This window comes from Dendrobates tinctorius, unplaced genomic scaffold (genome assembly GCF_039654945.1).
Source record: "Dendrobates tinctorius isolate UK_male_01 unplaced genomic scaffold, ASM3965494v1 ptg000324l, whole genome shotgun sequence".
NCBI lineage: Eukaryota > Metazoa > Chordata > Amphibia > Anura > Dendrobatidae > Dendrobates > Dendrobates tinctorius.
The window spans coordinates 211,945-237,979 of NW_027361991.1; the positions used below are offsets into that span (position 1 = coordinate 211,945).

The window sequence follows — 26,035 nt, forward strand, 5'->3', positions numbered from 1 at the left end:
CAAAAGGGACATCAGTGGTGCAAGGTTCCACAGACACGGAGACATCTTCAGTGGTTGAAACAACTGCAGAATCCTCATTGCCAGGAGTATCCACTGAAAGTTCTCCAGTATCTGATATGTCCACAAAAGGAACTCATACAGTACCTGATACTACTATAGCAGATTCACCTTCATCACCGTCTGTAACTTCAGTAACTTCTCCTATGTCTGAAGTACAAACAGAAGGAACATCAGTGGTACCAGATTCCACAGCTGTGGAGACAACTACAGTGATGCAAACAACTACTGAAACCTACTCACTACCAGAAGTGTCCATAAGAACATCTCCAATATCTGACCAGTCTACAGAAAGAACACATTCACTACCAGATACCACAATAGAAGCATTTTTGTTATCTTCTGTTCAGTCAGAGACTTCTACAGTTTCTACATTACTGCCAGAAGGAACATCGGTGGTGCCAAGCTCCACAGCAGTGGAGACAGCTCCAGTTGTAGAAACAACTACAGAAACCTCATCGTTACCAGGAGAATTCACAGAAACTTCTCCAGTGTCTGGTATAACAACAAAAGGGACATCAGTGGTGCAAGGTTCCACAGACACAGAGACATCTTCAGTGGTTGAAACAACTGCAGAATCCTCATTGCCAGGAGTATCCACTGAAAGTTCTCCAGTATCTGATCTGTCCACAAAAGGAACTCATACAGTTCCTGATACTACTATAACAGATTCACCTTCATCACCGTCTGTAACTTCAGTAACTTCTCCTATGTCTGAAGTACAAACAGAAGGAACATCAGTGGTACCAGATTCCACAGCTGTGGAGACAACTACAGTGATGCAAACAACTACTGAAACCTACTCACTACCAGAAGTGTCCACAAGAACATCTCCAATATCTGACCAATCAACAGAAAGAACACAATCACTACCAGATACCACAATAGAAGCATTTTCATTATCTTCTGTACAGTCAGAGACTTCTATAGTTTCTACATTACTACCAGAAGGAACATCGGTGGTGCCAGGCTCCACAGTATTAGAGACAGCTCCAGTAGTAGAAACAACTACAGAAACCTCATCGTTACCAGGAGGACCCACAGAAACTTCACCAGTGTCTGATATAACAACAAAAGGGACATCAGTGGTGCAAGGTTCCACAGACATGGAGACATCTTCAGTGGTTGAAACAACTGCAGAATCCTCATTGCCAGGAGTATCCACTGAAAGTTCTCCAGTATCTGGTCTGTCCACAAAAGGAACTCATACAGTACCTGATACTACTATAGCAGATTCACCTTCATCGCCGTCTGTAACTTCAGTAACTTCTCCTATGTCTGAAGTACAAACAGAAGGAACATCAGTGGTACCAGATTCCACAGCTGTGAAGACAACTACAGTGATGCAAACAACTACTGAAACCTCCTCACTACCAGAAGTGTCCACAAGAACATCTCCAATATCTGACCAATCAACAGAAAGAACACATTCACTACCAGATACCACAATAGAAGCATTTTCTTTATCTTCTGTACAGTCAGAGACTTCTATAGTTTCTACATTACTACCAGAAGGAACATCGGTGGTGCCAGGCTCCACAGCATTAGAGACAGCTCCAGTAGTAGAAACAACTACAGAAACCTCATCGTTACCAGGAGGACCCACAGAAACTTCACCAGTGTCTGATATAACAACAAAAGGGACATCAGTGGTGCAAGGTTCCACAGACATGGAGACATCTTCAGTGGTTGAAACAACTGCAGAATCCTCATTGCCAGGAGTATCCACTGAAAGTTCTCCAGTATCTGTTCTGTCCACAAAAGGAACTCATACAGTACCTGATACTACTATAGCAGATTCACCTTCATCACCGTCTGTAACTTCAGTAACTTCTCCTATGTCTGAAGTACTAACAGAAGGAACATCAGTGGTACCAGATTCCACAGCTGTGGAGACAACTACAGTGATGCAAACAACTACTGAAACCTCCTCACTACCAGAAGTGTCCGCAAGAACATCTCCAATATCTGACCAATCTATAGAAAGAACACATTCACTACCAGATACCACAACACAAGCATTTTCAATATCTTCTGCACAGTCAGAGACTTCTATAGTTTCCACATTACTAAAAGAAGGAACATCGGTGGTGCCAGGCTCCACAGCAGTAGAGACATCTCCAGTAGTAGAAACAACTACAGAAACCTCATCGTTAGCAGGAGGACCCACAGAAACTTCTCCAGTGTCTGATATGACAACAAAAGGGACATCAGTGGTGCAAGGTTCCACAGACACGGGGACATCTTCAGTGGTTGAAACAACTGCAGAATCCTCATTGCCAGGAGTATCCACTGAAAGTTCTCCAGTATCTGATCTGTCCACAACAGGAACTCATACAGTTCCTGATACTACTATAACAGATACACCTTCATCACCGTCTGTAACTTCAGTAACTTCTCCTATGTCTGAAGTACAAACAGAAGGAACATCAGTGGTACCAGATTCCACAGCTGTGGAGACAACTACAGTGATGCAAACAACTACTGAAACCTCCTCACTACTAGAAGTGTCCACAAGAACATCTCCAATATCTGACCAATCTACAGAAAGAACACATTCACTACCAGATACCACAATAGAAGCATTTTCATTATCTTCTGTACAGTCAGAGACTTCTACAGTTTCTACATTACTGCCAGAAGGAACATCGGTGGTGCCAGGCTCCACAGCAGTAGAGACAGATCCAGTAGTAGAAACAACTACAGAAACCTCATCGTTACCAGGAGGACCCACAGAAACTTCACCAGTGTCTGATATACCAACAAAAGGGACATCAGTGGTGCTAGGTTCCACAGACACGGAGACATCTTCAGTGGTTGAAACAACTGCAGAATCCTCATTGCCAGGAGTATCCACTGAAAGTTCTCCAGTATCTGATCTGTCCACAAAAGGAACTCATACAGTACCTGATACTACTATAGCAGATTCACCTTCATCACCGTCTGTAACTTCAGTAACTTCTCCTATGTCTGAAGTACAAACAGAAGGAACATCAGTGGTACCAGATTCCACAGCTGTGGAGACAACTACAGTGATGCAAACAACTACTGAAACCTACTCACTACCAGAAGTGTCCATAAGAACATCTCCAATATCTGACCAGTCTACAGAAAGAACACATTCACTACCAGATACCACAATAGAAGCATTTTCGTTATCTTCTGTTCAGTCAGAGACTTCTACAGTTTCTACATTACTGCCAGAAGGAACATCGGTGGTGCCAAGCTCCACAGCAGTGGAGACAGCTCCAGTTGTAGAAACAACTACAGAAACCTCATCGTTACCAGGAGAATTCACAGAAACTTCTCCAGTGTCTGGTATAACAACAAAAGGGACATCAGTGGTGCAAGGTTCCACAGACACAGAGACATCTTCAGTGGTTGAAACAACTGCAGAATCCTCATTGCCAGGAGTATCCACTGAAAGTTCTCCAGTATCTGATCTGTCCACAAAAGGAACTCATACAGTTCCTGATACTACTATAACAGATTCACCTTCATCACCGTCTGTAACTTCAGTAACTTCTCCTATGTCTGAAGTACAAACAGAAGGAACATCAGTGGTACCAGATTCCACAGCTGTGGAGACAACTACAGTGATGCAAACAACTACTGAAACCTACTCACTACCAGAAGTGTCCACAAGAACATCTCCAATATCTGACCAATCAACAGAAAGAACACAATCACTACCAGATACCACAATAGAAGCATTTTCATTATCTTCTGTACAGTCAGAGACTTCTATAGTTTCTACATTACTACCAGAAGGAACATCGGTGGTGCCAGGCTCCACAGTATTAGAGACAGCTCCAGTAGTAGAAACAACTACAGAAACCTCATCGTTACCAGGAGGACCCACAGAAACTTCACCAGTGTCTGATATAACAACAAAAGGGACATCAGTGGTGCAAGGTTCCACAGACATGGAGACATCTTCAGTGGTTGAAACAACTGCAGAATCCTCATTGCCAGGAGTATCCACTGAAAGTTCTCCAGTATCTGGTCTGTCCACAAAAGGAACTCATACAGTACCTGATACTACTATAGCAGATTCACCTTCATCGCCGTCTGTAACTTCAGTAACTTCTCCTATGTCTGAAGTACAAACAGAAGGAACATCAGTGGTACCAGATTCCACAGCTGTGAAGACAACTACAGTGATGCAAACAACTACTGAAACCTCCTCACTACCAGAAGTGTCCACAAGAACATCTCCAATATCTGACCAATCAACAGAAAGAACACATTCACTACCAGATACCACAATAGAAGCATTTTCTTTATCTTCTGTACAGTCAGAGACTTCTATAGTTTCTACATTACTACCAGAAGGAACATCGGTGGTGCCAGGCTCCACAGCATTAGAGACAGCTCCAGTAGTAGAAACAACTACAGAAACCTCATCGTTACCAGGAGGACCCACAGAAACTTCACCAGTGTCTGATATAACAACAAAAGGGACATCAGTGGTGCAAGGTTCCACAGACATGGAGACATCTTCAGTGGTTGAAACAACTGCAGAATCCTCATTGCCAGGAGTATCCACTGAAAGTTCTCCAGTATCTGTTCTGTCCACAAAAGGAACTCATACAGTACCTGATACTACTATAGCAGATTCACCTTCATCACCGTCTGTAACTTCAGTAACTTCTCCTATGTCTGAAGTACTAACAGAAGGAACATCAGTGGTACCAGATTCCACAGCTGTGGAGACAACTACAGTGATGCAAACAACTACTGAAACCTCCTCACTACCAGAAGTGTCCGCAAGAACATCTCCAATATCTGACCAATATATAGAAAGAACACATTCACTACCAGATACCACAACACAAGCATTTTCAATATCTTCTGCACAGTCAGAGACTTCTATAGTTTCCACATTACTAAAAGAAGGAACATCGGTGGTGCCAGGCTCCACAGCAGTAGAGACATCTCCAGTAGTAGAAACAACTACAGAAACCTCATCGTTAGCAGGAGGACCCACAGAAACTTCTCCAGTGTCTGATATGACAACAAAAGGGACATCAGTGGTGCAAGGTTCCACAGACACGGGGACATCTTCAGTGGTTGAAACAACTGCAGAATCCTCATTGCCAGGAGTATCCACTGAAAGTTCTCCAGTATCTGATCTGTCCACAACAGGAACTCATACAGTTCCTGATACTACTATAACAGATACACCTTCATCACCGTCTGTAACTTCAGTAACTTCTCCTATGTCTGAAGTACAAACAGAAGGAACATCAGTGGTACCAGATTCCACAGCTGTGGAGACAACTACAGTGATGCAAACAACTACTGAAACCTCCTCACTACTAGAAGTGTCCACAAGAACATCTCCAATATCTGACCAATCTACAGAAAGAACACATTCACTACCAGATACCACAATAGAAGCATTTTCATTATCTTCTGTACAGTCAGAGACTTCTACAGTTTCTACATTACTGCCAGAAGGAACATCGGTGGTGCCAGGCTCCACAGCAGTAGAGACAGATCCAGTAGTAGAAACAACTACAGAAACCTCATCGTTACCAGGAGGACCCACAGAAACTTCACCAGTGTCTGATATACCAACAAAAGGGACATCAGTGGTGCTAGGTTCCACAGACACGGAGACATCTTCAGTGGTTGAAACAACTGCAGAATCCTCATTGCCAGGAGTATCCACTGAAAGTTCTCCAGTATCTGATCTGTCCACAAAAGGAACTCATACAGTACCTGATACTACTATAGCAGATTCACCTTCATCACCGTCTGTAACTTCAGTAACTTCTCCTATGTCTGAAGTACAAACAGAAGGAACATCAGTGGTACCAGATTCCACAGCTGTGGAGACAACTACAGTGATGCAAACAACTACTGAAACCTACTCACTACCAGAAGTGTCCATAAGAACATCTCCAATATCTGACCAGTCTACAGAAAGAACACATTCACTACCAGATACCACAATAGAAGCATTTTCGTTATCTTCTGTTCAGTCAGAGACTTCTACAGTTTCTACATTACTGCCAGAAGGAACATCGGTGGTGCCAAGCTCCACAGCAGTGGAGACAGCTCCAGTTGTAGAAACAACTACAGAAACCTCATCGTTACCAGGAGAATTCACAGAAACTTCTCCAGTGTCTGGTATAACAACAAAAGGGACATCAGTGGTGCAAGGTTCCACAGACACAGAGACATCTTCAGTGGTTGAAACAACTGCAGAATCCTCATTGCCAGGAGTATCCACTGAAAGTTCTCCAGTATCTGATCTGTCCACAAAAGGAACTCATACAGTTCCTGATACTACTATAACAGATTCACCTTCATCACCGTCTGTAACTTCAGTAACTTCTCCTATGTCTGAAGTACAAACAGAAGGAACATCAGTGGTACCAGATTCCACAGCTGTGGAGACAACTACAGTGATGCAAACAACTACTGAAACCTACTCACTACCAGAAGTGTCCACAAGAACATCTCCAATATCTGACCAATCAACAGAAAGAACACAATCACTACCAGATACCACAATAGAAGCATTTTCATTATCTTCTGTACAGTCAGAGACTTCTATAGTTTCTACATTACTACCAGAAGGAACATCGGTGGTGCCAGGCTCCACAGTATTAGAGACAGCTCCAGTAGTAGAAACAACTACAGAAACCTCATCGTTACCAGGAGGACCCACAGAAACTTCACCAGTGTCTGATATAACAACAAAAGGGACATCAGTGGTGCAAGGTTCCACAGACATGGAGACATCTTCAGTGGTTGAAACAACTGCAGAATCCTCATTGCCAGGAGTATCCACTGAAAGTTCTCCAGTATCTGGTCTGTCCACAAAAGGAACTCATACAGTACCTGATACTACTATAGCAGATTCACCTTCATCGCCGTCTGTAACTTCAGTAACTTCTCCTATGTCTGAAGTACAAACAGAAGGAACATCAGTGGTACCAGATTCCACAGCTGTGAAGACAACTACAGTGATGCAAACAACTACTGAAACCTCCTCACTACCAGAAGTGTCCACAAGAACATCTCCAATATCTGACCAATCTACAGAAAGAACACATTCACTACCAGATACCACAACAGAAGCATTTTCAATATCTTCTGTACAGTCAGAGACTTCTATAGTTTCTACATTACTAAAAGAAGGAACATCGGTGGTGCCAGGCTCCACAGCAGTAGAGACATCTCCAGTAGTAGAAACAACTACAGAAACCTCATCATTAGCAGGAGGACCCACAGAAACTTCTCCAGTGTCTGATATGACAACAAAAGGGACATCAGTGGTGCAAGGTTCCACAGACACGGGGACATCTTCAGTGGTTGAAACAACTGCAGAATCCTCATTGCCAGGAGTATCCACTGAAAGTTCTCCAGTATCTGATCTGTCCACAAAAGGAACTCATACAGTTCCTGATACTACTATAACAGATTCATCTTCATCACCGTCTGTAACTTCAGTAACTTCTCCTATGTCTGAAGTACAAACAGAAGGAACATCAGTGGTTCCCGATTCCACAGCTGTGGAGACAACTACAGTGATGCAAACAACTACTGAAACCTCCTCACTACTAGAAGTGTCCACAAGAACATCTCCAATATCTGACCAATCTACAGAAAGAACACATTCACTACCCGATACCACAATAGAAGCATTTTCGTTATCTTCTGTACAGTCAGCGACTTCTACAGTTTCTACATTACTACCAGAAGGAACATCGGTGGTGCCAGGCTCCACAGCAGTAGAGACAGCTCCAGTAGTAGAAACAACTACAGAAACCTCATCATTACCAGGAGTACCCACAGAAACTTCACCAGTGTCTGATATACCAACAAAAGGGACATCAGTGGTGCAAGGTTCCACAGACACGGAGACATCTTTAGTGGTTGAAACAACTGCAGAAACCTCATTGCCAGGAGTATCCACTGAAAGTTCTCCAGTATCTGATCTGTCCACAAAAGGAACTCATACAGTACCTGATACTACAATAGCAGATTCACCTTTATCACCGTCTGTAACTTCAGTAACTTCTCCTATGTCTGAAGTACAAACAGAAGGAACATCAGTGATACCAGATTCCACAGCTGTGGAGACAACTACAGTGATGCAAACAACTACTGAAACCTACTCACTACCAGAAGTGTCCACAAGAACATCTCCAATATCTGACCAATCAACAGAAAGAACACATTCACTACCAGATACCACAATAGAAGCATTTTCTTTATCTTCTGTACAGTCAGAGACTTCTATAGTTTCTACATTACTACCAGAAGGAACATCGGTGGTGCCAGGCTCCACAGCATTAGAGACAGCTCCAGTAGTAGAAACAACTACAGAAACCTCATCGTTACCAGGAGGACCCACAGAAACTTCACCAGTGTCTGATATAACAACAAAAGGGACATCAGTGGTGCAAGGTTCCACAGACATGGAGACATCTTCAGTGGTTGAAACAACTGCAGAATCCTCATTGCCAGGAGTATCCACTGAAAGTTCTCCAGTATCTGTTCTGTCCACAAAAGGAACTCATACATTACCTGATACTACTATAGCAGATTCACCTTCATCACCGTCTGTAACTTCAGTAACTTCTCCTATGTCTGAAGTACTAACAGAAGGAACATCAGTGGTACCAGATTCCACAGCTGTGGAGACAACTACAGTGATGCAAACAACTACTGAAACCTCCTCACTACCAGAAGTGTCCACAAGAACATCTCCAATATCTGACCAATCTATAGAAAGAACACATTCACTACCAGATACCACAACACAAGCATTTTCAATATCTTCTGCACAGTCAGAGACTTCTATAGTTTCCACATTACTAAAAGAAGGAACATCGGTGGTGCCAGGCTCCACAGCAGTAGAGACATCTCCAGTAGTAGAAACAACTACAGAAACCTCATCGTTAGCAGGAGGACCCACAGAAACTTCTCCAGTGTCTGATATGACAACAAAAGGGACATCAGTGGTGCAAGGTTCCACAGACACGGGGACATCTTCAGTGGTTGAAACAACTGCAGAATCCTCATTGCCAGGAGTATCCACTGAAATTTCTCCAGTATCTGATCTGTCCACAAAAGGAACTCATACAGTTCCTGATACTACTATAACAGATTCACCTTCATCACCGTCTGTAACTTCAGTAACTTCTCCTATGTCTGAAGTACAAACAGAAGGAACATCAGTGGTTCCCGATTCCACAGCTGTGGAGACAACTACAGTGATGCAAACAACTACTGAAACCTCCTCACTACTAGAAGTGTCTACAAGAACATCTCCAATATCTGACCAATCTACAGAAAGAACACATTCACTGCCAGATACCACAAGAGAAGTATCTTCGTTATCTTCTGTACAGTCAGCGACTTCTACAGTTTCTACATTACTACCAGAAGGAACATCGGTGGTGCCAGGCTCCACAGCAGTAGAGACAGCTCCAGTAGTAGAAACAACTACAGAAACCTCATCGTTACCAGGAGGACCCACAGAAACTTCACCAGTGTCTGATATACCAACAAAAGGGACATCAGTGGTGCAAGGTTCCACAGACACCGAGACATCTTCAGTGGTTGAAACAACTGCAGAATCCTCATTGCCAGGAGTATCCACTGAAAGTTCTCCAGTATCTGATCTGTCCACAACAGGAACTCATACAGTTCCTGATACTACTATAGCAGATTCACCTTCATCACCATCTGTAACTTCAGTAACTTCTCCTATGTCTGAAGTACAAACAGAAGGAACATCAGTGGTACCAGATTCCACAGCTGTGGAGACAACTACAGTGATGCAAACAACTACTGAAACCTACTCACTACCAGAAGTGTCCATAAGAACATCTCCAATATCTGACCAGTCTACAGAAAGAACACATTCACTACCAGATACCACAATAGAAGCATTTTCATTATCTTCTGTACAGTCAGAGACTTCTATAGTTTCTACATTACTACCAGAAGGAACATCGGTGGTGCCAGGCTCCACAGCAGAAGAGACAGCTCCAGTAGTAGAAACAACTACAGAAACCTCAACATTACCTGAGGGACCCACAGAATCTTCTCCAGTGTCTGATATAACAACAAAAGGGACATCAGTGGTTCAAGGTTCCACAGACACGGAGACATCTTCAGTGGTTGAAACAACTGCAGAATCCTCATTGCCAGGAGTATCCACTGAATGTTCTCCAGTATCTGATCTGTCCACAAAAGGAACTCATACATTTCCTGATACGACTATAGCAGATTCACCTTCAACACCGTCTGTAACTTCAGTACGTTCTCCTATGTCTGAAGTAGAAACAGAAGAAACATCAGTGGTACCAGATTCCACAACTGTGGAGAAAACTACAGTGATGCAAACAACTAATGAAACCTCCTCACTACCAGAAGTGTCCACAAAAACATCTCCAATATCTGACCAATCTACAGAAAGAACACATTCACTACCAGATACCACAATAGAAGCATTTTCATTATCTTCTGTACAGTCAGAGACTTCTATGGTTTCTACATTACTACCAGAAGGAACATCGGTGGTGCCAGGCTCCACAGCAGTAGAGACAGCTCCAGTAGTAGAAACAACTACAGAAACCTCATCGTTACCAGGAAGACCCACAGAAACTTCTCCAGTGTCTGATAAAGCAACAAAAGGGACATCAGTGGTGCAAGGTTCCACAGACATGGAGACATCTTCAGTGGTTGAAACAACTGCAGAATCCTCATTGCCAGGAGTATTCACTGAAAGTTCTCCAGTATCTGATCTGTCCACAAAAGGAACTCATAGAGTACCTGATACTACTATAGCAGATTCACCTGCATCACCGTCTGTAACTTCAGTAACTTCTCCTATGTCTGAAGTACAAACAGAAGGAACATCAGTGGTACCAGATTCCACAGCTGTGGAGACAACTACAGTAATGCAAACAACTACTGAAACCTCCTCACTACCAGAAGTGTCCACAAGAACATCTCCAATATCTGTCCAATCTACAGAAAGAACACATTCACTACCAGATACCACAACAGAAGCATTTTCAATATCTTCTGTACAGTCAGAGTCTTCTATAGTTTCTACATTACTACCAGAAGGAACATCGGTGGTGCCAGGCTCCACAGCAGTAGAGACAGCTCCAGTAGTAGAAACAACTACAGAAACCTCATCGTTAGCAGGAGGACCCACAGAAACTTCTCCAGTGTCTGATATAACAACAAAAGGGACATCAGTGGTGCAAGGTTCCACAGACACGGAGACATCTTCAGTGGTTGAAACAACTGCAGAATCCTCATTGCCAGGAGTATCCCCTGAAAGTTCTCCAGTATCTGATCTGTCCACAAAAGGAACTCATACAGATCCTGATACTACTATAGCAGATTCACCTTCATCACCGTCTGTAACTTCAGTAAGTTCTCCTATGTCTGAACTACAATCTGAAGGAACATCAGTAGTATCAGATTCCAAAACTGTGGAGACAACTACAGTGATGCAAACAGCTACTGAAACCTCCTCACTACCAGACGTGTCCACAAGAACATCTCCAATATCTGACCAATCTACAGAAAGAACACATTCACTAACAGATACCACAATAGAAGCATTATCATTATCTTCTGTACAGTCAGAGACTTCTATAGTTTCTACATTACTAGCAGAAGGAACATCGGAGGTGCCAGGCTCCACAGCAGTAGAGACAGCTCCAGTAGTAGAAACAACTACAGAAACCTCATCGTTACCAGGAGGACCCACAGAAACTTCTCCACTGTCTGATATAACAACAAAAGGGACATCAGTGGTGCAAGGTTCCACAGACACGGAGACATCTTCAGTGGTTGAAACAACTGCAGAATCCTCATTGCCAGGAGTATCCACTGAAAGTTCTCCAGTATCTGATCTGTCCACAAAAGGAACTCATACAGTTCCTGATACTACTATAACAGATTCACCTTCATCACCGTCTGTAACTTCAGTAACTTCTCCTATGTCTGAAGTACAAACAGAAGGAACATCAGTGGTACCAGATTCCACAGCTGTGGAGACAACTACAGTGATGCAAACAACTACTGAAACCTCCTCACTACTAGAAGTGTCCACAAGAACATCTCCAATATCTGACCAATCTACAGAAAGAACACATTGTCTACCAGATACCACAATAGAAGCATTTTCATTATCTTCTGTACAGTCAGAGACTTCTACAGTTTCTACATTACTACCAGAAGGAACATCGGTGGTGCCAGGCTCCACAGCAGTAGAGACAGCTCCATTAGTAGAAACAACTACAGAAACCTCATCGTTACCAGGAGAACTCACAGAAACTTCTCCAGTGTCTGGTATAACAAAAAAAGGGACATCAGTGGTGCAAGGTTCCACAGACACGGAGACATCTTCAGTGGTTGAAACAACTGCAGAATCCTCATCGCCAGGAGTATCCACTGAAAGTTCTCTAGTATCTGATCTGTCCACAAAAGGAACTCATACAGATCCCGATACTACTATAGCAGATTCACCTTCATCACCGTCTGTAACTTCAGTAAGTTCTCCTATGTCTGAATTACAAACAGAAGGAACATCAGTGGTACCAGATTCCAAAACTGTGGAGACAACTACAGTGATGCAAACAGCTACTGAAACCTCCTCACTACCAGACGTGTCCACAAGAACATCTCCAATATCTGACCAATCTACAGAAAGAACACATTCACTACCAGATACCACAATAGAAGCATTATCATTATCTTCTGTACAGTCAGAGACTTCCATAGTTTCTACATTACTAACAGAAGTAACATCGGTGGTGCCAGGCTCCACAGCAGTAGAGACAGCTCCAGTAGTAGAAACAACTACAGAAACCTCATCATTACCAGGAGGACCCACAGAAACTTCTTCAGTGTCTGATATAACAACAAAAGGGACATCAGTGGTGCAAGATTCCACAGACACGGAGACATCTTCAGTGGTTGAAACAACTGCAGAATCCTCATTGCCAGGAGTATCCACTGAAAGTTCTCCAGTATCTGATCTGTCCACAAAAGGAACTCATACAGTTCCTGATACTACTATAACAGATTCACCTTCATCACCGTCTGTAACTTCAGTAACTTCTCCTATGTCTGAAGTACAAACAGAAGGAACATCAGTGGTACCAGATTCCACAGCTGTGGAGACAACTACAGTGATGCAAACAACTACTGAAACCTACTCACTACCAGAAGTGTCCACAAGAACATCTCCAATATCTGACCAATCAACAGAAAGAACACAATCACTACCAGATACCACAATAGAAGCATTTTCATTATCTTCTGTACAGTCAGAGACTTCTATATTTTCTACATTACTACCAGAAGGAACATCGGTGGTGCCAGGCTCCACAGTATTAGAGACAGCTCCAGTAGTAGAAACAACTACAGAAACCTCATCGTTACCAGGAGGACCCACAGAAACTTCACCAGTGTCTGATATAACAACAAAAGGGACATCAGTGGTGCAAGGTTCCACAGACATGGAGACATCTTCAGTGGTTGAAACAACTGCAGAATCCTCATTGCCAGGAGTATCCACTGAAAGTTCTCCAGTATCTGGTCTGTCCACAAAAGGAACTCATACAGTACCTGATACTACTATAGCAGATTCACCTTCATCGCCGTCTGTAACTTCAGTAACTTCTCCTATGTCTGAAGTACAAACAGAAGGAACATCAGTGGTACCAGATTCCACAGCTGTGAAGACAACTACAGTGATGCAAACAACTACTGAAACCTCCTCACTACCAGAAGTGTCCACAAGAACATCTCCAATATCTGACCAATCTACAGAAAGAACACATTCACTACCAGATACCACAACAGAAGCATTTTCAATATCTTCTGTACAGTCAGAGACTTCTATAGTTTCTACATTACTAAAAGAAGGAACATCGGTGGTGCCAGGCTCCACAGCAGTAGAGACATCTCCAGTAGTAGAAACAACTACAGAAACCTCATCGTTAGCAGGAGGACCCACAGAAACTTCTCCAGTGTCTGATATGACAATAAAAGGGACATCAGTGGTGCAAGGTTCCACAGACACGGGGACATCTTCAGTGGTTGAAACAACTGCAGAATCCTCATTGCCAGGAGTATCCACTGAAAGTTCTCCAGTATCTGATCTGTCCACAAAAGGAACTCATACAGTTCCTGATACTACTATAACAGATTCATCTTCATCACCGTCTGTAACTTCAGTAACTTCTCCTATGTCTGAAGTACAAACAGAAGGAACATCAGTGGTTCCCGATTCCACAGCTGTGGAGACAACTACAGTGATGCAAACAACTACTGAAACCTCCTCACTACTAGAAGTGTCCACAAGAACATCTCCAATATCTGACCAATCTACAGAAAGAACACATTCACTACCCGATACCACAATAGAAGCATTTTCGTTATCTTCTGTACAGTCAGCGACTTCTACAGTTTCTACATTACTACCAGAAGGAACATCGGTGGTGCCAGGCTCCACAGCAGTAGAGACAGCTCCAGTAGTAGAAACAACTACAGAAACCTCATCATTACCAGGAGGACCAACAGAAACTTCACCAGTGTCTGATATACCAACAAAAGGGACATCAGTGGTGCAAGGTTCCACAGACACGGAGACATCTTTAGTGGTTGAAACAACTGCAGAAACCTCATTGCCAGGAGTATCCACTGAAAGTTCTCCAGTATCTGATCTGTCCACAAAAGGAACTCATACAGTACCTGATACTACAATAGCAGATTCACCTTTATCACCGTCTGTAACTTCAGTAACTTCTCCTATGTCTGAAGTACAAACAGAAGGAACATCAGTGATACCAGATTCCACAGCTGTGGAGACAACTACAGTGATGCAAACAACTACTGAAACCTACTCACTACCAGAAGTGTCCACAAGAACATCTCCAATATCTGACCAATCAACAGAAAGAACACATTCACTACCAGATACCACAATAGAAGCATTTTCTTTATCTTCTGTACAGTCAGAGACTTCTATAGTTTCTACATTACTACCAGAAGGAACATCGGTGGTGCCAGGCTCCACAGCATTAGAGACAGCTCCAGTAGTAGAAACAACTACAGAAACCTCATCGTTACCAGGAGGACCCACAGAAACTTCACCAGTGTCTGATATAACAACAAAAGGGACATCAGTGGTGCAAGGTTCCACAGACATGGAGACATCTTCAGTGGTTGAAACAACTGCAGAATCCTCATTGCCAGGAGTATCCACTGAAAGTTCTCCAGTATCTGTTCTGTCCACAAAAGGAACTCATACAGTACCTAATACTACTATAGCAGATTCACCTTCATCACCGTCTGTAACTTCAGTAACTTCTCCTATGTCTGAAGTACTAACAGAAGGAACATCAGTGGTACCAGATTCCACAGCTGTGGAGACAACTACAGTGATGCAAACAACTACTGAAACCTCCTCACTACCAGAAGTGTCCACAAGAACATCTCCAATATCTGACCAATCTATAGAAAGAACACATTCACTACCAGATACCACAACACAAGCATTTTCAATATCTTCTGCACAGTCAGAGACTTCTATAGTTTCCACATTACTAAAAGAAGGAACATCGGTGGTGCCAGGCTCCACAGCAGTAGAGACATCTCCAGTAGTAGAAACAACTACAGAAACCTCATCGTTAGCAGGAGGACCCACAGAAACTTCTCCAGTGTCTGATATGACAACAAAAGGGACATCAGTGGTGCAAGGTTCCACAGACACGGGGACATCTTCAGTGGTTGAAACAACTGCAGAATCCTCATTGCCAGGAGTATACACTGAAAGTTCTCCAGTATCTGATCTGTCCACAAAAGGAACTCATACAGTTCCTGATACTACTATAACAGATTCACCTTCATCACCGTCTGTAACTTCAGTAACTTCTCCTATGTCTGAAGTACAAACAGAAGGAACATCAGTGGTTCCCGATTCCACAGCTGTGGAGACAACTACAGTGATGCAAACAACTACTGAAACCTCCTCACTACTAGAAGTGTCTACAAGAACATCTCCAATATCTGACCAATCTACAGAAAGAACACATTCACTACCAGATACCACAAGAGAAGTATCTTCGTTATCTTCTGTACAGTCAGCGACTTCTACAGTTTCTACATTACTACCAGAAGGAACATCGGTGGTGCCAGGCTCCACAGCAGTAGAGACAGCTCCAGTAGTAGAAACAACTACAGAAACCTCATCGTTACCAGGAGGACCCACAGAAACTTCACCAGTGTCTGATATACCAACAAAAGGGACATCAGTGGTGCAAGGTTCCACAGACACCGAGACATCTTCAGTGGTTGAAACAACTGCAGAATCCTCATTGCCAGGAGTATCCACTGAAAGTTCTCCAGTATCTGATCTGTCCACAACAGGAACTCATACAGTTCCTGATACTACTATAGCAGATTCACCTTCATCACCATCTGTAACTTCAGTAACTTCTCCTATGTCTGAAGTACAAACAGAAGGAACATCAGTGGTACCAGATTCCACAGCTGTGGAGACAACTACAGTGATGCAAACAACTACTGAAACCTACTCACTACCAGAAGTGTCCATAAGAACATCTCCAATATCTGACCAGTCTACAGAAAGAACACATTCACTACCAGATACCACAATAGAAGCATTTTCATTATCTTCTGTACAGTCAGAGACTTCTATAGTTTCTACATTACTACCAGAAGGAACATCGGTGGTGCCAGGCTCCACAGCAGAAGAGACAGCTCCAGTAGTAGAAACAACTACAGAAACCTCAACATTACCTGAGGGACCCACAGAATCTTCTCCAGTGTCTGATATAACAACAAAAGGGACATCAGTGGTTCAAGGTTCCACAGACACGGAGACATCTTCAGTGGTTGAAACAACTGCAGAATCCTCATTGCCAGGAGTATCCACTGAATGTTCTCCAGTATCTGATCTGTCCACAAAAGGAACTCATACATTTCCTGATACGACTATAGCAGATTCACCTTCAACACCGTCTGTAACTTCAGTAAGTTCTCCTATGTCTGAAGTAGAAACAGAAGAAACATCAGTGGTACCAGATTCCACAACTGTGGAGAAAACTACAGTGATGCAAACAACTAATGAAACCTCCTCACTACCAGAAGTGTCCACAAAAACATCTCCAATATCTGACCAATCTACAGAAAGAACACATTCACTACCAGATACCACAATAGAAGCATTTTCATTATCTTCTGTACAGTCAGAGACTTCTATGGTTTCTACATTACTACCAGAAGGAACATCGGTGGTGCCAGGCTCCACAGCAGTAGAGACAGCTCCAGTAGTAGAAACAACTACAGAAACCTCATCGTTACCAGGAAGACCCACAGAAACTTCTCCAGTGTCTGATAAAGCAACAAAAGGGACATCAGTGGTGCAAGGTTCCACAGACATGGAGACATCTTCAGTGGTTGAAACAACTGCAGAATCCTCATTGCCAGGAGTATTCACTGAAAGTTCTCCAGTATCTGATCTGTCCACAAAAGGAACTCATAGAGTACCTGATACTACTATAGCAGATTCACCTGCATCACCGTCTGTAACTTCAGTAACTTCTCCTATGTCTGAAGTACAAACAGAAGGAACATCAGTGGTACCAGATTCCACAGCTGTGGAGACAACTACAGTAATGCAAACAACTACTGAAACCTCCTCACTACCAGAAGTGTCCACAAGAACATCTCCAATATCTGTCCAATCTACAGAAAGAACACATTCACTACCAGATACCACAACAGAAGCATTTTCAATATCTTCTGTACAGTCAGAGTCTTCTATAGTTTCTACATTACTACCAGAAGGAACATCGGTGGTGCCAGGCTCCACAGCAGTAGAGACAGCTCCAGTAGTAGAAACAACTACAGAAACCTCATCGTTAGCAGGAGGACCCACAGAAACTTCTCCAGTGTCTGATATAACAACAAAAGGGACATCAGTGGTGCAAGGTTCCACAGACACGGAGACATCTTCAGTGGTTGAAACAACTGCAGAATCCTCATTGCCAGGAGTATCCACTGAAAGTTCTCCAGTATCTGATCTGTCCACAAAAGGAACTCATACAGATCCTGATACTACTATAGCAGATTCACCTTCATCACCGTCTGTAACTTCAGTAAGTTCTCCTATGTCTGAACTACAATCAGAAGGAACATCAGTAGTATCAGATTCCAAAACTGTGGAGACAACTACAGTGATGCAAACAGCTACTGAAACCTCCTCACTACCAGACGTGTCCACAAGAACATCTCCAATATCTGACCAATCTACAGAAAGAACACATTCACTAACAGATACCACAATAGAAGCATTATCATTATCTTCTGTACAGTCAGAGACTTCTATAGTTTCTACATTACTAGCAGAAGGAACATCGGAGGTGCCAGGCTCCACAGCAGTAGAGACAGCTCCAGTAGTAGAAACAACTACAGAAACCTCATCGTTACCAGGAGGACCCACAGAAACTTCTCCAGTGTCTGATATAACAACAAAAGGGACATCAGTGGTGCAAGGTTCCACAGACACGGAGACATCTTCAGTGGTTGAAACAACTGCAGAATCCTCATTGCCAGGAGTATCCACTGAAAGTTCTCCAGTATCTGATCTGTCCACAAAAGGAACTCATACAGTTCCTGATACTACTATAACAGATTCACCTTCATCACCGTCTGTAACTTCAGTAACTTCTCCTATGTCTGAAGTACAAACAGAAGGAACATCAGTGGTACCAGATTCCACAGCTGTGGAGACAACTACAGTGATGCAAACAACTACTGAAACCTCCTCACTACTAGAAGTGTCCACAAGAACATCTCCAATATCTGACCAATCTACAGAAAGAACACATTGTCTACCAGATACCACAATAGAAGCATTTTCATTATCTTCTGTACAGTCAGAGACTTCTACAGTTTCTACATTACTACCAGAAGGAACATCGGTGGTGCCAGGCTCCACAGCAGTAGAGACAGCTCCATTAGTAGAAACAACTACAGAAACCTCATCGTTACCAGGAGAACTCACAGAAACTTCTCCAGTGTCTGGTATAACAACAAAAGGGACATCAGTGGTGCAAGGTTCCACAGACACGGAGACATCTTCAGTGGTTGAAACAACTGCAGAATCCTCATCGCCAGGAGTATCCACTGAAAGTTCTCTAGTATCTGATCTGTCCACAAAAGGAACTCATACAGATCCCGATACTACTATAGCAGATTCACCTTCATCACCGTCTGTAACTTCAGTAAGTTCTCCTATGTCTGAATTACAAACAGAAGGAACATCAGTGGTACCAGATTCCAAAACTGTGGAGACAACTACAGTGATGCAAACAGCTACTGAAACCTCCTCACTACCAGACGTGTCCACAAGAACATCTCCAATATCTGACCAATCTACAGAAAGAACACATTCACTACCAGATACCACAATAGAAGCATTATCATTATCTTCTGTACAGTCAGAGACTTCCATAGTTTCTACATTACTAACAGAAGGAACATCGGTGGTGCCAGGCTCCACAGCAGTAGAGACAGCTCCAGTAGTAGAAACAACTACAGAAACCTCATCGTTACCAGGAGGACCCACAGAAACTTCTTCAGTGTCTGATATAACAACAAAAGGGACATCAGTGGTGCAAGATTCCACAGACACGGAGACATCTTCAGTGGTTGAAACAACTGCAGAATCCTCATTGCCAGGAGTATCCACTGAAAGTTCTCCAGTATCTGATCTGTCCACAAAAGGAACTCATACAGTTCCTGATACTACTATAACAGATTCACCTTCATCACCGTCTGTAACTTCAGTAACTTCTCCTATGTCTGAAGTACAAACAGAAGGAACATCAGTGGTACCAGATTCCACAGCTGTGGAGACAACTACAGTGATGCAAACAACTACTGAAACCTACTCACTACCAGAAGTGTCCACAAGAACATCTCCAATATCTGACCAATCAACAGAAAGAACACAATCACTACCAGATACCACAATAGAAGCATTTTCATTATCTTCTGTACAGTCAGAGACTTCTATATTTTCTACATTACTACCAGAAGGAACATCGGTGGTGCCAGGCTCCACAGTATTAGAGACAGCTCCAGTAGTAGAAACAACTACAGAAACCTCATCGTTACCAGGAGGACCCACAGAAACTTCACCAGTGTCTGATATAACAACAAAAGGGACATCAGTGGTGCAAGGTTCCACAGACATGGAGACATCTTCAGTGGTTGAAACAACTGCAGAATCCTCATTGCCAGGAGTATCCACTGAAAGTTCTCCAGTATCTGGTCTGTCCACAAAAGGAACTCATACAGTACCTGATACTACTATAGCAGATTCACCTTCATCGCCGTCTGTAACTTCAGTAACTTCTCCTATGTCTGAAGTACAAACAGAAGGAACATCAGTGGTACCAGATTCCACAGCTGTGAAGACAACTACAGTGATGCAAACAACTACTGAAACCTCCTCACTACCAGAAGTGTCCACAAGAACATCTCCAATATCTGACCAATCTACAGAAAGAACACATTCACTACCAGATACCACAACAGAAGCATTTTCAATATCTTCTGTACAGTCAGAGACTTCTATTGTTTCTACATTACTAAAAGAAGGAACATCGGTGGTGCCAGGCTCCACAGCAGTAGAGACATCTCCAGTAGTAGAAACAACTACAGAAACCTCATCGTTAGCAGGAGGACCCACAGAAACTTCTCCAGTGTCTGATATGACAACAAAAGGGACATCAGTGGTGCAAGGTTCCACAGACACGGGGACATCTTCAGTGGTTGAAACAACTGCAGAATCCTCATTGCCAGGAGTATCCACTGAAAGTTCTCCAGTATCTGATCTGTCCACAAAAGGAACTCATACAGTTCCTGATACTACTATAACAGATTCATCTTCATCACCGTCTGTAACTTCAGTAACTTCTCCTATGTCTGAAGTACAAACAGAAGGAACATCAGTGGTTCCCGATTCCACAGCTGTGGAGACAACTACAGTGATGCAAACAACTACTGAAACCTCCTCACTACTAGAAGTGTCCACAAGAACATCTCCAATATCTGACCAATCTACAGAAAGAACACATTCACTACCCGATACCACAATAGAAGCATTTTCGTTATCTTCTGTACAGTCAGCGACTTCTACAGTTTCTACATTACTACCAGAAGGAACATCGGTGGTGCCAGGCTCCACAGCAGTAGAGACAGCTCCAGTAGTAGAAACAACTACAGAAACCTCATCATTACCAGGAGTACCCACAGAAACTTCACCAGTGTCTGATATACCAACAAAAGGGACATCAGTGGTGCAAGGTTCCACAGACACGGAGACATCTTTAGTGGTTGAAACAACTGCAGAAACCTCATTGCCAGGAGTATCCACTGAAAGTTCTCCAGTATCTGATCTGTCCACAAAAGGAACTCATACAGTACCTGATACTACAATAGCAGATTCACCTTTATCACCGTCTGTAACTTCAGTAACTTCTCCTATGTCTGAAGTACAAACAGAAGGAACATCAGTGATACCAGATTCCACAGCTGTGGAGACAACTACAGTGATGCAAACAACTACTGAAACCTACTCACTACCAGAAGTGTCCACAAGAACATCTCCAATATCTGACCAATCAACAGAAAGAACACATTCACTACCAGATACCACAATAGAAGCATTTTCTTTATCTTCTGTACAGTCAGAGACTTCTATAGTTTCTACATTACTACCAGAAGGAACATCGGTGGTGCCAGGCTCCACAGCATTAGAGACAGCTCCAGTAGTAGAAACAACTACAGAAACCTCATCGTTACCAGGAGGACCCACAGAAACTTCACCAGTGTCTGATATAACAACAAAAGGGACATCAGTGGTGCAAGGTTCCACAGACATGGAGACATCTTCAGTGGTTGAAACAACTGCAGAATCCTCATTGCCAGGAGTATCCACTGAAAGTTCTCCAGTATCTGTTCTGTCCACAAAAGGAACTCATACAGTACCTGATACTACTATAGCAGATTCACCTTCATCACCGTCTGTAACTTCAGTAACTTCTCCTATGTCTGAAGTACTAACAGAAGGAACATCAGTGGTACCAGATTCCACAGCTGTGGAGACAACTACAGTGATGCAAACAACTACTGAAACCTCCTCACTACCAGAAGTGTCCACAAGAATATCTCCAATATCTGACCAATCTATAGAAAGAACACATTCACTACCAGATACCACAACACAAGCATTTTCAATATCTTCTGCACAGTCAGAGACTTCTATAGTTTCCACATTACTAAAAGAAGGAACATCGGTGGTGCCAGGCTCCACAGCAGTAGAGACATCTCCAGTAGTAGAAACAACTACAGAAACCTCATCGTTAGCAGGAGGACCCACAGAAACTTCTCCAGTGTCTGATATGACAACAAAAGGGACATCAGTGGTGCAAGGTTCCACAGACACGGGGACATCTTCAGTGGTTGAAACAACTGCAGAATCCTCATTGCCAGGAGTATCCACTGAAATTTCTCCAGTATCTGATCTGTCCACAAAAGGAACTCATACAGTTCCTGATACTACTATAACAGATTCACCTTCATCACCGTCTGTAACTTCAGTAACTTCTCCTATGTCTGAAGTACAAACAGAAGGAACATCAGTGGTTCCCGATTCCACAGCTGTGGAGACAACTACAGTGATGCAAACAACTACTGAAACCTCCTCACTACTAGAAGTGTCTACAAGAACATCTCCAATATCTGACCAATCTACAGAAAGAACACATTCACTACCAGATACCACAAGAGAAGTATCTTCGTTATCTTCTGTACAGTCAGCGACTTCTACAGTTTCTACATTACTACCAGAAGGAACATCGGTGGTGCCAGGCTCCACAGCAGTAGAGACAGCTCCAGTAGTAGAAACAACTACAGAAACCTCATCGTTACCAGGAGGACCCACAGAAACTTCACCAGTGTCTGATATACCAACAAAAGGGACATCAGTGGTGCAAGGTTCCACAGACACCGAGACATCTTCAGTGGTTGAAACAACTGCAGAATCCTCATTGCCAGGAGTATCCACTGAAAGTTCTCCAGTATCTGATCTGTCCACAACAGGAACTCATACAGTTCCTGATACTACTATAGCAGATTCACCTTCATCACCATCTGTAACTTCAGTAACTTCTCCTATGTCTGAAGTACAAACAGAAGGAACATCAGTGGTACCAGATTCCACAGCTGTGGAGACAACTACAGTGATGCAAACAACTACTGAAACCTACTCACTACCAGAAGTGTCCATAAGAACATCTCCAATATCTGACCAGTCTACAGAAAGAACACATTCACTACCAGATACCACAATAGAAGCATTTTCATTATCTTCTGTACAGTCAGAGACTTCTATAGTTTCTACATTACTACCAGAAGGAACATCGGTGGTGCCAGGCTCCACAGCAGAAGAGACAGCTCCAGTAGTAGAAACAACTACAGAAACCTCAACATTACCTGAGGGACCCACAGAATCTTCTCCAGTGTCTGATATAACAACAAAAGGGACATCAGTGGTTCAAGGTTCCACAGACACGGAGACATCTTCAGTGGTTGAAACAACTGCAGAATCCTCATTGCCAGGAGTATCCACTGAATGTTCTCCAGTATCTGATCTGTCCACAAAAGGAACTCATACATTTCCTGATACGACTATAGCAGATTCACCTTCAACACCGTCTGTAACTTCAGTAAGTTCTCCTATGTCTGAAGTAGAAACAGAAGAAACATCAGTGGTACCAGATTCCACAACTGTGGAGAAAACTACAGTGATGCAAACAACTAATGAAACCTCCTCACTACCAGAAGTGTCCACAAAAACATCTCCAATATCTGACCAATCTACAGAAAGAACACATTCACTACCAGATACCACAATAGAAGCATTTTCATTATCTTCTGTACAGTCAGAGACTTCTATGGTTTCTACATTACTACCAGAAGGAACATCGGTGGTGCCAGGCTCCACAGCAGTAGAGACAGCTCCAGTAGTAGAAACAACTACAGAAACCTCATCGTTACCAGGAAGACCCACAGAAACTTCACCAGTGTCTGATAAAGCAACAAAAGGGACATCAGTGGTGCAAGGTTCCACAGACATGGAGACATCTTCAGTGGTTGAAACAACTGCAGAATCCTCATTGCCAGGAGTATTCACTGAAAGTTCTCCAGTATCTGATCTGTCCACAAAAGGAACTCATAGAGTACCTGATACTACTATAGCAGATTCACCTGCATCACCGTCTGTAACTTCAGTAACTTCTCCTATGTCTGAAGTACAAACAGAAGGAACATCAGTGGTACCAGATTCCACAGCTGTGGAGACAACTACAGTAATGCAAACAACTACTGAAACCTCCTCACTACCAGAAGTGTCCACAAGAACATCTCCAATATCTGTCCAATCTACAGAAAGAACACATTCACTACCAGATACCACAACAGAAGCATTTTCAATATCTTCTGTACAGTCAGAGTCTTCTATAGTTTCTACATTACTACCAGAAGGAACATCGGTGGTGCCAGGCTCCACAGCAGTAGAGACAGCTCCAGTAGTAGAAACAACTACAGAAACCTCATCGTTAGCAGGAGGACCCACAGAAACTTCTCCAGTGTCTGATATAACAACAAAAGGGACATCAGTGGTGCAAGGTTCCACAGACACGGAGACATCTTCAGTGGTTGAAACAACTGCAGAATCCTCATTGCCAGGAGTATCCACTGAAAGTTCTCCAGTATCTGATCTGTCCACAAAAGGAACTCATACAGATCCTGATACTACTATAGCAGATTCACCTTCATCACCGTCTGTAACTTCAGTAAGTTCTCCTATGTCTGAACTACAATCAGAAGGAACATCAGTAGTATCAGATTCCAAAACTGTGGAGACAACTACAGTGATGCAAACAGCTACTGAAACCTCCTCACTACCAGACGTGTCCACAAGAACATCTCCAATATCTGACCAATCTACAGAAAGAACACATTCACTAACAGATACCACAATAGAAGCATTATCATTATCTTCTGTACAGTCAGAGACTTCTATAGTTTCTACATTACTAGCAGAAGGAACATCGGAGGTGCCAGGCTCCACAGCAGTAGAGACAGCTCCAGTAGTAGAAACAACTACAGAAACCTCATCGTTACCAGGAGGACCCACAGAAACTTCTCCAGTGTCTGATATAACAACAAAAGGGACATCAGTGGTGCAAGGTTCCACAGACACGGAGACATCTTCAGTGGTTGAAACAACTGCAGAATCCTCATTGCCAGGAGTATCCACTGAAAGTTCTCCAGTATCTGATCTGTCCACAAAAGGAACTCATACAGTTCCTGATACTACTATAACAGATTCACCTTCATCACCGTCTGTAACTTCAGTAACTTCTCCTATGTCTGAAGTACAAACAGAAGGAACATCAGTGGTACCAGATTCCACAGCTGTGGAGACAACTACAGTGATGCAAACAACTACTGAAACCTCCTCACTACTAGAAGTGTCCACAAGAACATCTCCAATATCTGACCAATCTACAGAAAGAACACATTGTCTACCAGATACCACAATAGAAGCATTTTCATTATCTTCTGTACAGTCAGAGACTTCTACAGTTTCTACATTACTACCAGAAGGAACATCGGTGGTGCCAGGCTCCACAGCAGTAGAGACAGCTCCATTAGTAGAAACAACTACAGAAACCTCATCGTTACCAGGAGAACTCACAGAAACTTCTCCAGTGTCTGGTATAACAACAAAAGGGACATCAGTGGTGCAAGGTTCCACAGACACGGAGACATCTTCAGTGGTTGAAACAACTGCAGAATCCTCATCGCCAGGAGTATC

At 43.0% G+C, this 26,035-nt stretch overlaps 4 protein-coding genes across 4 annotated transcripts in view; all 4 read left to right on the forward strand.

The window, feature by feature from the left end:
- Positions 1 to 18,196, forward strand: part of LOC141074111 (uncharacterized) — a 64,751-nt gene extending 46,555 nt beyond the window's left edge. Inside the window, exons 5-17 of the mRNA XM_073561641.1 lie at positions 408 to 555; positions 694 to 1,181; positions 3,228 to 3,375; positions 3,514 to 4,001; positions 6,048 to 6,195; positions 6,418 to 6,792; positions 9,550 to 11,178; positions 11,410 to 11,735; positions 13,380 to 13,560; positions 14,314 to 14,876; positions 16,141 to 16,198; positions 16,318 to 18,001; positions 18,178 to 18,196. Of these exons, the coding sequence (XP_073417742.1) occupies positions 408 to 555; positions 694 to 1,181; positions 3,228 to 3,375; positions 3,514 to 4,001; positions 6,048 to 6,195; positions 6,418 to 6,792; positions 9,550 to 11,178; positions 11,410 to 11,735; positions 13,380 to 13,560; positions 14,314 to 14,876; positions 16,141 to 16,198; positions 16,318 to 18,001; positions 18,178 to 18,196 (6,255 nt within the window). The remainder of the gene's footprint in view (positions 1 to 407; positions 556 to 693; positions 1,182 to 3,227; positions 3,376 to 3,513; positions 4,002 to 6,047; positions 6,196 to 6,417; positions 6,793 to 9,549; positions 11,179 to 11,409; positions 11,736 to 13,379; positions 13,561 to 14,313; positions 14,877 to 16,140; positions 16,199 to 16,317; positions 18,002 to 18,177) is intronic.
- A 55-nt stretch (positions 18,197 to 18,251) lies between these two features.
- Positions 18,252 to 19,926, forward strand: LOC141074112 (uncharacterized). The gene is made up of 3 exons (XM_073561642.1): positions 18,252 to 18,608; positions 18,900 to 19,793; positions 19,903 to 19,926. The coding sequence occupies exons 1-3, from the start codon at positions 18,252 to 18,254 to the stop codon at positions 19,924 to 19,926; spliced, it is 1,275 nt and encodes a 424-aa protein (XP_073417743.1).
- A 17-nt stretch (positions 19,927 to 19,943) lies between these two features.
- Positions 19,944 to 23,037, forward strand: LOC141074113 (uncharacterized). The gene is made up of 2 exons (XM_073561644.1): positions 19,944 to 22,103; positions 22,909 to 23,037. The coding sequence occupies exons 1-2, from the start codon at positions 19,944 to 19,946 to the stop codon at positions 23,035 to 23,037; spliced, it is 2,289 nt and encodes a 762-aa protein (XP_073417745.1).
- Positions 23,038 to 23,145: 108 nt separating this feature from the next.
- Positions 23,146 to 26,002, forward strand: LOC141074114 (uncharacterized). Its single transcript, XM_073561645.1, has 2 exons — positions 23,146 to 24,769; positions 25,906 to 26,002. Exons 1-2 carry the CDS (start codon positions 23,328 to 23,330, stop codon positions 26,000 to 26,002), a joined length of 1,539 nt encoding a protein of 512 aa, XP_073417746.1. The 5' UTR covers positions 23,146 to 23,327.
- The last annotated feature ends 33 nt before the right edge of the window (positions 26,003 to 26,035 follow it).

Excerpts from the sequence above, each read along its gene's own strand:
- LOC141074114 (XM_073561645.1), top strand. The coding sequence starts at position 23,328 with ATGTCTGAAGTACAAACAGAAGGAACATCAGTGGTACCAGATTCCACA. Across the intron at positions 24,770-25,905 it reads ACAACTACAGAAACCTCATC|GAGAACTCACAGAAACTTCT; the intron begins GTTAGCAGGAGG and ends CATCGTTACCAG.
- LOC141074113 (XM_073561644.1), top strand. The coding sequence starts at position 19,944 with ATGTCTGAAGTACAAACAGAAGGAACATCAGTGGTACCAGATTCCACA. Across the intron at positions 22,104-22,908 it reads TATCCACTGAAAGTTCTCCA|AAAGAACACATTCACTACCA; the intron begins GTATCTGTTCTG and ends ACCAATCTACAG.
- LOC141074112 (XM_073561642.1), top strand. The coding sequence starts at position 18,252 with ATGTCTGAACTACAATCAGAAGGAACATCAGTAGTATCAGATTCCAAA. Across the intron at positions 18,609-18,899 it reads CTTCTCCAGTGTCTGATATA|GAAACCTCCTCACTACTAGA; the intron begins ACAACAAAAGGG and ends CAAACAACTACT. Across the intron at positions 19,794-19,902 it reads ACACGGAGACATCTTCAGTG|ATTCACCTTCATCACCGTCT; the intron begins GTTGAAACAACT and ends CTACTATAACAG.